Source organism: Electrona antarctica (genome assembly GCF_951216825.1).
Source record: "Electrona antarctica genome assembly, chromosome: 22".
Lineage (NCBI taxonomy): Eukaryota > Metazoa > Chordata > Actinopteri > Myctophiformes > Myctophidae > Electrona > Electrona antarctica.
The window spans coordinates 14,768,999-14,783,908 of NC_136805.1; the positions used below are offsets into that span (position 1 = coordinate 14,768,999).

At 39.4% G+C, this 14,910-nt stretch overlaps 1 protein-coding gene across 1 annotated transcript in view; it reads right to left on the minus strand.

The window, feature by feature from the left end:
* LOC306914996 (integrin alpha-M-like) overlaps positions 1–14,359 on the minus strand; it is a gene marked incomplete at its 5' end in the record, with an annotated part of 32,164 nt that extends 17,805 nt beyond the window's left edge. Inside the window, 25 exons of the mRNA XM_079492238.1 lie at positions 1,537–1,609; positions 2,680–2,790; positions 2,881–2,994; positions 3,918–4,028; positions 4,313–4,393; positions 4,555–4,653; positions 4,772–4,841; positions 4,996–5,088; positions 5,170–5,249; positions 5,399–5,497; positions 5,606–5,747; positions 6,493–6,566; positions 6,823–6,948; positions 7,050–7,207; positions 7,414–7,553; positions 8,127–8,260; positions 8,383–8,598; positions 8,718–8,870; positions 9,035–9,174; positions 9,458–9,581; positions 10,650–10,720; positions 10,834–10,981; positions 13,382–13,509; positions 13,839–13,953; positions 14,309–14,359. Of these exons, the coding sequence (XP_079348364.1) occupies positions 1,537–1,609; positions 2,680–2,790; positions 2,881–2,994; positions 3,918–4,028; positions 4,313–4,393; positions 4,555–4,653; positions 4,772–4,841; positions 4,996–5,088; positions 5,170–5,249; positions 5,399–5,497; positions 5,606–5,747; positions 6,493–6,566; positions 6,823–6,948; positions 7,050–7,207; positions 7,414–7,553; positions 8,127–8,260; positions 8,383–8,598; positions 8,718–8,870; positions 9,035–9,174; positions 9,458–9,581; positions 10,650–10,720; positions 10,834–10,981; positions 13,382–13,509; positions 13,839–13,953; positions 14,309–14,359 (2,851 nt within the window). The remainder of the gene's footprint in view (positions 1–1,536; positions 1,610–2,679; positions 2,791–2,880; positions 2,995–3,917; positions 4,029–4,312; positions 4,394–4,554; positions 4,654–4,771; positions 4,842–4,995; positions 5,089–5,169; positions 5,250–5,398; positions 5,498–5,605; positions 5,748–6,492; positions 6,567–6,822; positions 6,949–7,049; positions 7,208–7,413; positions 7,554–8,126; positions 8,261–8,382; positions 8,599–8,717; positions 8,871–9,034; positions 9,175–9,457; positions 9,582–10,649; positions 10,721–10,833; positions 10,982–13,381; positions 13,510–13,838; positions 13,954–14,308) is intronic.
* Positions 14,360–14,910: the final 551 nt, after the last annotated feature.

The following is a 14,910-nucleotide window of genomic DNA, read 5'->3' on the forward strand; positions in this document are numbered from 1 at the left end:
CATGCCCAGAGCAGGGCAGCTGGGGTAACTTCATGTGGATTACGACATGCCCAGAGCAGGGCAGCTGGGGTAACTTCATGTGGATTACGACATGCCCAGAGCAGGGCAGCTGGGGTAACTTCATGTGGATAACGACATGCCCAGAGCAGGGCAGCTGGGGTTCATGTGGTTATAGTGCAGAAATACAGTCATACAATGGCTGCTGGAAAGTTGAGTACGTTTAAGTGTAATAGGAGGATAGTTTATTTTAGTTTATTAGCACATTGGTAATATAAAATAGAATGGATGGATAGACATACTGTACTGTAGTATGGTTTTATTTGGTAGGATCCCCATTAGCTGTGCCCTAAAGCAGTGTTTCCCAACCTTTTTTGTCCCAGGGCACACTTTTCATAGCCTAAAAATCTCGGGGCACACCTAGATATACGGGGGTGTGCATGTGTGTATGTGTTGTATATATATATATATATATATATATATATATATATATAGTAAAACGTCTTTGATACCAAACACATTATACTTTTGACAGAGTAAAACTTATTTGAACCCAATATACTTCATTAAAAACATCTAATTAATTGGAGGCTTTGTGATTAATTAATCTCAATTAATCACATTCGCATATCAATCTGCCTATTTGACCTGAGCAGTGAGCAAATGGATTTGGATATGAGTGAATCAATGAATAGTGACTACATAAGCATAGGCAATAAAACAAGTAGTAATAATAATAGTGATAATATTATACATTCGTCTTTGTGTAAGATTTAAAAGGCTGTGGAAGCGTGGATGAAAGCACAGATGTGTGCAATAAAGTTGTGTCGGATCTGCCTGTGCATCCCGTCTGCTGCTCGTGTGTTGTGAGTGACTCTATGTTGTGACTGTCCCTGGCTGCTGAATGCATAGTTAATGAGCGTCATAAGCATGCGCCCTTACTGCGCTGGAAGTAGCAGATCTACACGTTATCTACCCGTCGCAATGCACAGCGCTTTGGGCTTGTACATCTGTGTTTTTCCCGCAGTTAGTTGAATTATATCGATTCACAACTTTAGGATCGAACCAACGTCCGATGCAGACGCTAAAGCACCGCTATAGTCTTCCTGGGGTCCACGTATAAAAACAATACATACATTTAAAACGTACATTTAAAAAACAAAACAAAAGAAATAAAATCAAAATATACATTACACTTTATAATTCATATAGGCTACAAAATCATTTTATGAACACTAACTAATTAAAATGCATAAGAACAAAGAAAAAAAGAACAATCTAATACATGCAGCCTACAACAAATATTTCCCCAGGTGTTTGAATTGGGCTTTCTGTGTAAGTTTGGTTATTAGCAGTGGCAAAGAATTCCATTTTTCAATGTAACAATGAGCAATGAATAAATTAACCACTCACACAATACAGAAACTAATGATTCAGTGCAATACAAAAAACTACAACATACAGTCCATTCTGTACATGGTTGAGAACTTGATCGGTGTCCTTGTGTTCACTGTTGTTACTCTGGTGGTTCTGCTCCACCGTCTGCTGGACCTTGTCCTTCTCCACCCTGATCAGCAATCATCTGCTTGTACTGACTCTTGAAAAACCCAGCCTGAGAGTAGAATACAGCAACATACACATGAGAAAAACTAGCATAAATACAGCAATGCAGCATTAGCCTCCCTCCATCACTAAATTATGGCAAATTATTAAAGGACCACTTCGCCACTATTCAACCTTGTCTGCATGTTTTTAGTCATTTGCATGCACTAACTACTACTAATAGGCCTATACCACTACTGCTGCTACAACTACTATTACTACAGCTAAATCTGACCTATTATTACTTCTATCGCTTTCAACTCCAAACAACAACAGTAAAACTTCTTCTTTCTGCTTTGTGTGAAAACTCCTCTCGGGTAGTTGTTAAAAGTTGATTTCTCCCTCTGTCATTTCCTCATATTTCTAGTTTATTTAAATAATAATATTCAAATTTGTCCAGTGCATAACCTACGTACTGAAAGCCTGGTTGACCAGATTTATAAGACATTTTGATGCTCTTGCTACTGAAATGATGGATTATTTATCTGGAGAAATCCCGTCATTTAACATGAATCTCTATAGGGGAGAAGGACAGCTTGCCCTGTCTCCTCGCTGCTAACGTGTCTATTGGACAAGGAGGGGTTGTGGAGGGACTTAGTGAAGGGCTAATTGGCCATTGGCTCACCACAATCAGTGGTGTTCTTTGCTGAGCACATTTAAGTTTCATGTCAATCATAGTTGCCAAAGTGTAGTTACTTATTTGGGCTTGTTTTCTAAACCATGATTGGTACGGTTAAGGTTAGTACAAGATTCTGGCAGGTTGTTATAGCCAGACAGTGGCCTTGTGGTTAGAGTGTCCGCCCTGAAACTGGGTCGGGGGTTCGATCCCCGGCCGGGTCATACCAAAGACTGTAAAAATGGGACCCAATGCCTCCCTGCTTGGCACTCAGCATCAATGTGTTGGATTAGGAGTCAAATCAACTAATGATTCCCGAGTGTGGCACACGCTGCGGCTCACCGTTCCAAGAGATGGGTCAAATGCTGAGAACAAATTTGCGTTAACGTGTGTGACTAATCGTACAACTTTGACTTTGAGCCCTAGAGCACGGCACAGCTTTTAGTGCAGTGTAGGCCTATTACCTTATATAAGGCAGCAGTGATCAAAGCCAAAAGAACAAATCCTCCCACGGTTCCACCAATGATCCAGTTGGTGAGGTCTGTCTCAGTGTACACCTCTACTGTGGCCACAATCTGAGGAGTGGTCACAAGAACAATTACATTTTCTTACAATTCAAAGTCTTCTAAAAATGCTAAAGTGTGAAATGCACATCTGGACATTACCTTTCGAACTGGGGGATTGTTGTCAGAATCTGTTGAAAAAAAGATGTATTGGTTTCTGTCATACTCCAAAGTGGCTGTGCTGATCAAACGGAATTTGGCAGACTGGAGACCAATCTGTGGGTCAGAAGTAAAGAGGGAAGAGGATGAACATCAGACGTTGTTAGAGACAATAAGAGAGTTAATAATTCTCAGATCAAAACTCTGATCTTTAGTGGTTGGTCAGTTGGTTGGTTGTAATGTCAAGAATTGGGTTGCATTTCTGCCAAATGAGTGTCACTAAAGGCTAAATAGTGTAGTGATAGCAGTGATGCACGGAATTCACTATTCTTAACTGTACTTTATTTGTTTATTTAGACGGGACGGGGACAGTGCATATTAACACCTTATTTGTTTATTTAGACGGGACGGGGACAGTGCATATTAATGAACAGCAAAGATGCTAATTTACATCTGCAGTCTGCACAAAAAACTAAAACAGGCAGACAATAGAGGGTATGCGCGTGACATCATCATCATACCCGGAAGTTATGCAGGAACGCCTACTGGGTGGCAAAAGACTACATTCTGGACTTGACAGTCTATACATGCAAACAGAAAAGTCCTATCTGATTGCATTAAATGTCTTTAAACAACATTATATTCACTTTGTCACTCACTTTGCCACTCGATCTGCCATTCACTTTATGCATACACATACCCTCTATGTACTACATTTCACACACCCACAAACATCTAACATAGTGGAAATAATTACCAGTAAGACGCCTTAATAAAGGCGAGAAGCGACCGCACATCTTCTTCATTCGAAAAAGATGGGAATTATGCTAATTTGACCAAAGATATGATATACTTTAAGCAATTGTAAAAATATATTCACCCATCAATGATTATTTATAGATTCAAGTGTAACTTTTATTCTTGAGGTAGTTGAATACAGCTCCATTACTTTACCTACAGTAAATGGCAATGAGTAAGCTGTAAAATATAAGGTTAAGTGTTGACTGTTGAATAAACCCACATATTTTCGACATATTTACCTGCTCGATCCATCCTGAGCTCAGGTTAGCAGAGATGTTGTAAACGTCATGCTGATCTTTAACCATTAACACGTTGCATCTGAACACTGTACACGTTGCAACAGAGCAATCCTATGGGCAATTAAAGGACAAATCCTAAGCAATTCTTCATTTTGAAATGGAAAAACAAATTTATAAGCAAAGACAATACTTGCCATCAGTGATATATATATATATATATATATAAATATATTTTCTAACTTTTTAAAATATATATTTACCATCTATATATATTTTTTTAAAACAGTTACAAGGCCAGCAGCACAGCACCACCACTGGTGTGCGCCTTCTCCTGTTTCATATACACTACAGTATGCACGTTTTTGAAAATAAATATGTCGTAAAAACATATGTACCACTGTATGATTTTCTTTGACGTTATCCACAAAATCTGAGATGATGGGTTCTTCATCCTTGGATCTCTTGCAGTCTGGAATCTGAAAGTTGGTTAGTCAAATAGAAAATTAGAGTCAACTCACATCAAATAATCCTAACTAATTGAACTGAATCTGACATGAGAAACAGTTTGTCACAGTTTGAAGGTTGGTGTGTTTGAGCTCCAACATCATGCATTGAAGTGTCCATCCATGTGAGTTACCTCTATACTACCAGGATTCACCCAGATGTCTGCATCACCAAGCCTCACAGGCACCTTGATGACCACAGTAACATTAAAGGCTCTCACAAAATTCAAAACCTGAGAGGACACAATAGAAAATAGAAGGATGTACAGTAGTCCTTGGTATCACTTAGCAGTAAACCCAAAAGCTGAATTAAACTGACGAACATATACATATTTTCATAACATGTTTTACCATAATTGATTGTGGAAGTCGTGTCTGAAGATCTTTTCTTCCAAAAGTAAAATTGGCGTAGCTGAGTGAACTGAATTGGAAATATTACACTTTTTTTCATTGAATTATTGAATTGTTTAATTCATTATAAAACCTTGACAAGTTTTCATCTGCTCCCAATAAATAAAATGTTTAACTTAAAGATATTTACAGTAATGTATGAATGACAAGAAACAAATGCAAACCTTGGATTGGAAATGGAAAGAAAAATGCTGTACTTCACATCAATCTCCTTCTGTTGATAAAGTTCACTTTCTTGGGAATGCTCAGCATTTCCACTGAAACAGAAGAGAAATAATTCCTAGTATAATATAATGATAGAAAGCACACAGTGCAGGGTTTTCCACCAGGCAAAGTACCTTGTGGCATTTGCAGTGATCAGCATCTTTCTGTCAAGTTCACTGTTGGTATCAATCCCATAGGAGACGGTGAAAAAAGCCTAGAATGGTATGAGAGAAATCAGAGAAAGTGCTTAGTTTAAACCAATGTATTCGTCTAACAGTAGTTAGTTGAACATTCATTTGGACAGTTATTCATATCTGATTGTCCTTGCAGAGGTGTGAAACGTTAGAAATCTAAAAGTTTAACCTTGGCATTGCTTTTGAAAATAGGCTTGTCAATGGTGCAGTCACTCTTCCCCTGTGATAAACCATCCTCACTGTCCACAGAGGTACATTCTACACTTCCCTTGGTAAAGACAAAGAAAAACGCATGTTAATCACACATCGATGAGAACAATTTATTAAGGCTGAACTTAGGGTCAGTTAGTTACGTACGTTGGCAATACTGCCTTACCTGCTGTATGGTGAACTTCCTGTATGAGAGCCCAGGAGGGTATGTGAGAGTGACACGACTGTTGTACGAGTTCTCCTCTCTGTTCTCAACTGACACCATTATGTTCAACAGTTCATCTATGCCCACTCTAACCTCTGTAGAGCTGATTATGATGATGAGAAAACAGAGAAGCAATCATTAAGGGAAAGGCAAAATATGTTTACAATTCATTTAGGTTTCATATGAGACATAACTCAAAATATGGTTAAAATAAATCCTCTGATACCAAGAACAAAATATAGCTGCAAGCAGCGATAAGGTGGGACCAAGAAAGAAGACAATTCGCAATAGGAACAATATGCACAAATAAGACTGATGAGCTGAGTTGTCGGTACCCGGATTTGAACACACAACCTTGTGGTTGAAGGGCGAGAGCTCTACTGACTGAGCTACATGGAGACAATCAGTGACTACAATATTTTTCAGCTATCTCAGCTTCCCCTGTATCTTCTATCTATTCTTTTAATAGAATTGGTTCCCAGATGAGAGTTTTTTCAGTGATCTACAGTAAAACAGTTCAGGTAGTATGTAAAAAGTGACCTCCCAGCTGCAACAAAAGACAAATTTACAGGCCTGGATCTGGCCAAATTTGCACCCTAGGCAAGCTTTCTCTGACGCCCTCAGACTCTAAATATAGGCTTATTGTCCTTTTGGGAGTTTCAAGCCCTGAATGAACTGTCCCAGGTAGCAATAGTATCTAGATTAAATAATTACTGAACATTTAGGTCTTCTATGCTACCTGGTGCCTGTACACGTGCAAATTATAAACTGGCACTTAAAAAATGATGGGAACCAGCACTGGTTAATCAACAAAGTAACCACACTCTTAGGACATGTGTATGTCTCACCTGGTAAAGTTGAAATCAACTTTGAGGTTGTCAGTACATAAGTCATCAGTGCCACAATTTATTTCAAACCCTAACTGTCGTACAAGGGAGGAAGTAAACCGTGTTAATCACATTTTATTTCAAACAGTAATGATGAGACGATGTTCTCACAAGATGTTTTACCCTGAACTACTGAGCAGAGAAGCCAAAGGTTAATTTGCACCAACGGCATAATCATTCTGGCTTACTACTCTGCAAGCTCTATTGTCAAGCTCTCTTGGCAAGAGTAGTCTGCCTACTCTCCATCTATGAGACAGACAGACAGACGCAGGCGTAATTTACATAACTTACAGGATGATAGGTTGTTGTCTGAGCTTGCAGTGCAAGACTTGGACTGAGCTTGTCTGAAGATGGAATGCCTTCAAAGGTGAATCTAAGTTCATTAGACAGTTCATTCAGAGCATCCTCTGGACAAGCCTGCAAAGACAGGTCATTATCATGAACATATTCACAGTCTAACCTTCATGAATGTTACTGTTTTTCTCTAAGGTATGGTTATATTCAGGTTGCCAACCTACCTCAATGTGAAATTCGTGTGAAAAGCAGTGTGTCTTTCCCATGTCAAGGGTAAAAGTGTTGAACACCTCTCGTTGTTTAGGTGTCATCATGTAAGCACGGTTGTTTGGGATCTTACGGGTTGAATCCACCGTCAACGTATAATTCATCTGTGCTTGAGCTGGAGCAGTTTAGACTTTCATTAAATAGTTAGTACTCCCTACGTGTGTGTGTGTGTGTGTGTGTGTGTGTGTGTGTGTGTGTGTGTGTGTGTGTGTGTGTGTGTGTGTGTGTGTGTGTGTGTGTGTGTGTGTGTGTGTGTGTGTGTGTGTGTGTGTGTGTGTGTGTGTGTGTGTGTGTGTGTGTGTGACTGTACTGTACATTTACCTGTCTCCACAGTAGAGTGGCGAGTCATAGTGAAGCAGACTGTAGCCGTGTTGTTCAAGGGAGAGTTGCAGGAGGTGTTGGTGGGGATCTGGTCTGGGCTGAATGTCACCTGTGCTTCCACCATTACTATTGGCTTAGATCTGTAAATGAGAGAGCAATACAATTTGAGTGAAGGAAAATAATCTAATGTTCTTGGAAAATCCTCTATTAATTAAAATTGCCTAGAGGGTGGGTCGACCGTGGCACCAATGCTCCTACTCGCACCAAACCTTCCACAAACACTGTGCGCCACAAGGGGGCAACGCACCCCGACATGACAATAGTCACACCAAATAACCTAAATTGCATAACATGGTGACCATTGCTCTGATGAGTTAAATTTAGGAGCACATTGAAGTTTAAAAAGCTTTTTTTTTAAGGGGCGCTAGCCCCTTCTTTGTCCCCACACGTCTCAATATTTGCCATTGACAATGAACGGAGAAATTACGTCAGAATTCCGCTAAATATGACTTAAATTAAACATCAAAACATTAAACGCCATTGACATGTAAACGAGCAAATCGGCTAACCAATCACATGTTGGTGGGAGCGCTTGGCCAATAAGGGACCACCTTATGTAGCAATGTCAAATGTCCGCTAACATAAATTGATGTACGATGACAAGAGCGCCCCTCATTTTACACGGGTGTGATTTGTTTTTTTTAAAGCATTACCTGAGTAGGAGGACAGCACCCTTTGAACCCACTGCTAAGTCAGGCAGACTGTCTCCACTGAGGTCAAAAGAAGACTGGCTAATGGAGAGACCGAAGAAGCGCAGTCCAGGCTGGACATCAGAGGCAGGAATTCTCTACATGATGAAAAAAAGGAAAGAAAATGTTGTGAACATATTACAAGGCTCATACCTGTCCAGTAAATACAAAACGTTGAATCCATGATGGCCACTGGATTAGCCTTTGGACTCTCATGCACCTGTGAGTACATGGGATTGATTGTTCGTTTTCCATCACCATGGAAAATATAGATGCTTCCTTGGCCACCATTCTCTAGCGGTGCTCCCACAGCCAAATCATTGAATCCATCACTGTTGAGGTCAGGCAGTGGAGCAAGAGAGGAACCAAACCTTCCTCTTTCTCCTGCAACACCTTTCAACACCGCTTGTTTATCGGATGATATACAATCAGCTCTCTGGGTAAAAAAACAAACAAAAAAACAATAGGAATGAGAATTATAATTTTAATTAATTCTCATACCTGAGGTCAAACGTTGTAAAATGATGTATGACGTCAGAAAGTAAAAGCACTGACCCTGCCACTGCCAGTAAGGCTACAGACGTAGACCCTGCCCTCTCGATCTTCCTCCGTGAATGAAGGAGCAGATATGAGGATTATGTCAGTGTATCCACTCCGATCCACATCCATGGTACAAACCTCTGCCCCGAAATATGCCCCAATCTGAAACTGAGCAAGCCAGAAATCATCATTCAAAGGAGGAAGAAAGACATTTTTTAGGAGAGAAATCACACCCGTGTGAAGTGAGGGGTGCTTTACCAACATCACATATGACATCAATTTAACATCACACGTGCGTGCGTGCGTGCGTGAATAATAATTTGAGCACAAACCTGTGGATGTGTCGAGGGGTCAATCTTTTGGAGGGGTCTCTCGGAGGAGAACACCATTACCATCCCCATGTGTTTAAATCTTGGAGCACCTACAACAGTGAAAATGCCACTTCTTCTCATGCCAATTGCCATGGAGTAACCTAGAAGAAAACAGCACAGAGTAAACATTAGAAAGAAATATGCTTGGGGTGCCGATAGGTGTTGCTAATGCTGATTATCATATGACCTTAAAGAGAAGAAACCCAATGGGGATAAATATATGATTGCATAGGATGACTCTCATCCTATGAATGCCATGCCTATAGTCTCTGATGTAGACTGAACATTATAATCTTTAATTACTTACAGACATTTCTTTACTTGATGATGGTCACTATACACAATACAGTAATTTAATATGAAGTTAATTTTGTACTTCCTCACCAAGATAGCTGTCGGGCTCCATATCCGTAAGCTCCTTGAAGTCTTCCCTCTGGCCTTCTGTTGAGACGTCCTGGTAGCCTCCTCTCCACTGGAAGGCGCCAACAGCTGCCATTTGGAATCCTCCCTATAGTATAGATAGGCACAGTAAACTGGTGTTTTATGGATAATGTCTGTACTTCCAATTCTTTCAGGAAGTACAGACAGATCTGTATAAATATGTAATTATTACTTATATCACATGCTGCAAAATGGAGCAGACCCAGTGCATTTTGTTAAAACTACCTTAAAACGTACCAATAAGACTAAACACTAAACTACATTACCTACAGTAGGTGTGCAGTGTCTCTCTCACTGTCTCTGGTGTCCATACTGTACATGCATGCACGCATATGATGTCATACTGTAGGTGCGTGTGTTGACAACTTGCCATTGATCAGACATGGGTATTAACACATTGATTGCCATCTGGTGGACAAAAGTGGTGGTGCTTGGGTGCCGGGTGTTTTCAGGCTATTCCACTAGACTCGCGTCCGGTTTTGGCTTCCATCTTGGATGCTAAAGTATTAGTGTTAATGCTACCGAGCTAAGGCCAATCCTTGCTCTAGAAAACGGCAATGTTCTCATCGCGCTCACCAGATAATCAGAAAAGACCTCTGAACATCGCCGATCTGGTCAACAGAGAGAAAAAAAAAGCTGTGGCCTAAAACAGAAGCTAACTGCTATTGAGAAACAAGGAGTGTGGGCGGGGCACTGGCAACCGTGCATAGCAACCAGAGCGGTTCCAAAAATCAAACGCAGCGAGGCAATGTTATAGCGATATCAAACGCCTTATGATGAGCCTTGCTCGTCATCTGTACCCAGCGTCATTAATTTATAGGAGTTATACTCGTCATACGGATGGTATGTGCGGGTTCAAGTGTGGGTTAGAATTAATACAAACAAATTAAATATATTTATATTTCCAGTTGAGGTATTCATACCAAAGTCAAACAAGCATGTCTGGGTTGTGTCACCACTCTGCACCAAAGCATTCCTGGATGGACCCCACTTTGAGAACTACTGCCCTAAACACTAAACACACACACACGCAAGTTAAAACTTGCCTAAATCTTTCCTGTCTGCTGCACACCTCACACCAATTTGCCTGCCCTAAAATGGGGCTCTGTGATATATTGCACAGGTTTTTCATTACCCCAGGTACATAAGCAGCACTGAATCCCTCTTGAGCCATTTCCAGTTTCAATGAGCCACCGCTCTGAGATCCTATGACAAAAAGACAAAGAGACATCATCTCTCAACTCAATTATGAATCTAAAAAAGTGATGATTTTGAGGTGAGTGATGAGGTAATTTTATTTGGATACATTGGAACTATACCTTCAATTGGAAAGATGCTGTTCTGCAAAGCGTCACTGATTCCGTCAAGAGCTTGAAAGTTCGTCACTCGAAACACGTGCTTCGATGGATCGGTAGCAATGATGTCCAACTCTGCTTTTGCTGAAGCTTTATTAAAAGCTGTTCCAACCTTAGGATATCAAGATACATGCTGCTGAATAAATTACTAAAGGTATTGGGCTGACATTGATACTTTAATTGTAGATTCTATACTGAGCATATTTTTTAATGAATAGTCATGGTAATTAATCGTCAAATTAAGGTAGGCGGTAAAGGTAGGAGGTAAAGGTGTCTATTGTTACTGTACATACAGTAAGAGTAAATTGTTTGTTGTTCTGTCTTATTAATTACATTATAGCAGCATTAAAATGAGTAGTAGTAAGAAACAGAAACACATACACACACAATATGTTGGGCATGTCAATAGGCATACAACCAGCAAGACGCCCTGGGCCTGGTTTTAGCGTGACTGACTGTTTTGCAGGTTTTCATAGTAAACTAAACTCACTATAAAAACTACCGTTAAAATAGTGAAATAGCTTGTGAGCTAAAAGCTTGCAAATAGCACTAGTATTTTCTTTTTCTGTCTTTTTCTGGCCTGATCATTGATAAACCTGATTCAGGGAAGTAGCTGTTTCACAAATCTACTGCTAGAGGCTCTATGGCTATGAAGCCACTTGCCACATGTTTGGTAACATATGAAACAATCTGTGGTTGGGGTGGCTATAGCTGTCCTATATGGAAGTTGGCATACTGTGTACCCTCTGATGCACTCAGCTGTTCACATAACGACATAAGCTTGAGATCATCAGAGCTTGCGGTTGAGATCAATGTATTTCCCACACCATGCAGTGATGCAACCAGTGAAGTCGTTTCTCTTGAATCTTGAATGGAAAAGTACTTTCTGTATTTCTATGGTACAGAGTAGACTTTAGTATCAGTTCAGTATACTTATATACACTAATGTCTGTAATGTCTGGCTCTGGGCTATGTTTTTGCCGCAGTTGGTTAAGGCCCTCTAGCTGCATCAGTGGCAGTGGCAAGTTTCTTCAAGTACTTCTTGAAATAGTTGTTTGGTGTATCCATCTTTTATTATAACTCTTGGTGACTGGCGAGACTATCATCCGGATCACACAGGCAATTTAGGAACACAGACTAGGCTTTCCTCCGAGGTGGAAAGTCTGGTGACACAAGCTTAAGTGGCAGGTAGTCTCTGCAGTATTAGCTACTGTACAGGTACTGTATGTAAAACAAAACAAATACAGTGTAAGTTTAGGTCTCCATTTTAAAATGATGAGTGACTCTATAACAACTTACCCCAATTGCAAATCGAACAATGCCTTCCCTTGCAGCGAGAGAAGCAGCATTAGGTAATTCTTCTGGATCAGTAGACTCTCCATCAGTAATGACTATCAGGAACTTCTTCACGTTTTGTCTCGATCCTCTATTTCCTAAAAAAACACCTTGGCTGTTGGAATACAAAATAACTGTACTTGCCATAAAATGTTTGACAATTGAGGTACATTGTCATAATTTGTCAATATGCGTAAAGACACGTACACAACCCGTCTAATTGCTGCCGCTGTATACGTCCATCCTCTTTGTTGACTAATACGATCAATTTGAGATCCCCAAGATCCTGAGGTGTCAAAATCATCAAAATGATAGTGGATGGCGGGGTTTGTTGAGTACTGGACAACTGCGAACTGCAAAAAAGAAAACAAAAAACATTGAATTCACTGCAGTCATAAGCAGTTAAGTTATTAAGTTATTTTCCCGATTCTGAGGAACTTGCTGCTCCTGCATTTTCTTCTCAAACTGGGCCCTTTTCACATTCATCTAGCAAACATATATATATGCATGAGCAGAAATTACGTATTGTAGGCCTTTGTCCGTATTCGCAGCTATGGGGAGCAGTGCATCGCATATAGGAAACAAATCCCCATTTAGAATGGTACCATACTGTATAACCCGAGTCCGTTTTCTAAACCTGGAACCTATACTCTTTGGCGCAAGATGCTTATTAACCTGCCCACAGCAATGCATGGCTCCTGTCTGTGAACAAAATATTGAAACAAAATAACGTTTGTGACAATTGTTAGGGATTATCAGTAGTCTGCTGCTTTCAGCAATAATGATAGCAATGTGGCGGTCCATACTGCAGTAATATTAATGTTAACCAGTTCCGTAATTATTTATTTATTTCTCAATAATGAGCTCCTCGCTGTTCATTACTCCTGAGTCCTTATGTATAGTTGTGGTTGACCCTGACCCAGCAAAACAAATCTCTCTTCTATACAGGGTCAGACAGTAAATCCCTAGTTTCTTTGGACCTTTAGTTGAACATCATGTTGTTACAGTACTCATTATGTGGCATTATACAGTGCCCAGTTTGATAATCTAGTGTTCTACAATTGTGCAGAGAAAAGCAAGAAATTGTTATGTGTATCAGCATTAATCAGTTTGGAAGAAAACTGACCTATTTTTAAAGTTATATAATTTGACCATTGGCCAATTCTTCAAGTCCCACCTGTGTAGCTCTATCCACTAGTGAGCCAATCATTCTTTTCACAAATGTCTTCATTGTGTTGAAATCAGAGGAAGAAACACTGCCTGAGCCGTCCAGTAAGAATGCAATATCTGCTGCCTCAGGACACTCTGTTAGAAGACGTATTAGAAAAAAAGAAGACGTATTAGAAGAAAAGATTATGGGCATGCTCTTCATCTATTTGTTGCATTCGAAGGTTTTTCAGCAACTTTTACAAAACTTAATATAATTTAAGCATGTTCATGTATATGCGTACTGTACATATACATATAATAATAAATTCACTATATAGGCTAATGTTCAACTTGTTTGTTGCATTGCATGCGTGTGGAACTCAGGAACACAGCATCCGAACTTCTAAACTCAGAGACAAAAGCCATTTCACTTACACCCATGGGGTGTAAATTCGCAGTCAGTACTTCTATTTAATTCAATATACCTTCAAGAGATGATGGCACAGATAATCCAACATTGTCATCCGCACTAATCTCTAAGCATACACCGTTGTATGTGGTGATAGCTTTGCACTCTCTTGGAATGGTTGGACCACATGCCTGCAATGGGAGAACAGAATGTCTGAACTCAAAATGGAAGATTTCATTTTGCGGAGAAATTAGGCTACACTGCACAGTGTAGCCTAATTAGGTTAGGAATTAGGTTAGGAATGAATGCAAATTAAAAATGTAACACAAAAATAGAAATAGAGGAAAGAAATGTGAGAATTTCCTCCATAAGCCAATTAATTTAGTAAATACATTTGTAGATAATATTTAGGATTTCTTTTAAACTTTGAAATAATAACCATTATTTCGCTGAAATATTTATGTTGAAATTATGACATTATAGTTTTCAAAACAACAAAAAGACTCCAACAGCACAGCATAACTTAACTGTAGTTAATGAACTCACAATTGTGTTTCCTGTGGTCGGGTCATTTGTCATTGTCAAGCCAAGGGACATGTTGACTGCAAACTCTGGCACTGTATTTAACAAGCGCAATAGATGAAAACATAAATGTCAGCATTAATTCATATTGTGATATTGTAATTTTACTATCATAGGTTTAAACAACCACATTAAAAACTACAGTCACGACTAAAATCCCTTTCATGTTACATCATAAGTGAAACATAACATTAAACATTAATAGTCTGCGGCCATATCATGTCAATAAATAAATACACAGGAAATACACTTGCACAAAGTGACACGTCACTCTTTCTCTTATGACTGAATGAATGGTAACCCAAAATAATAACAAATCGTGTTACTTTTTTTAAACTAAAGTTAAAATAAATTGGAAATAATATTTACAGCTGAGATTATTTGTGTGCAATAATGAACATGGTATACTAGCATTATAATTATTTTAAATTAAGCCTTAATTTATATTGATGTTAAATGTTGCCTACCTTCAATAGACATGGGACTACATGACTCTGTAGAACATTTATATATTTGGCCGCTCCTGCCTTGTGAAAGGGGTGCACTGACCAGTAAGCTACAGGAGA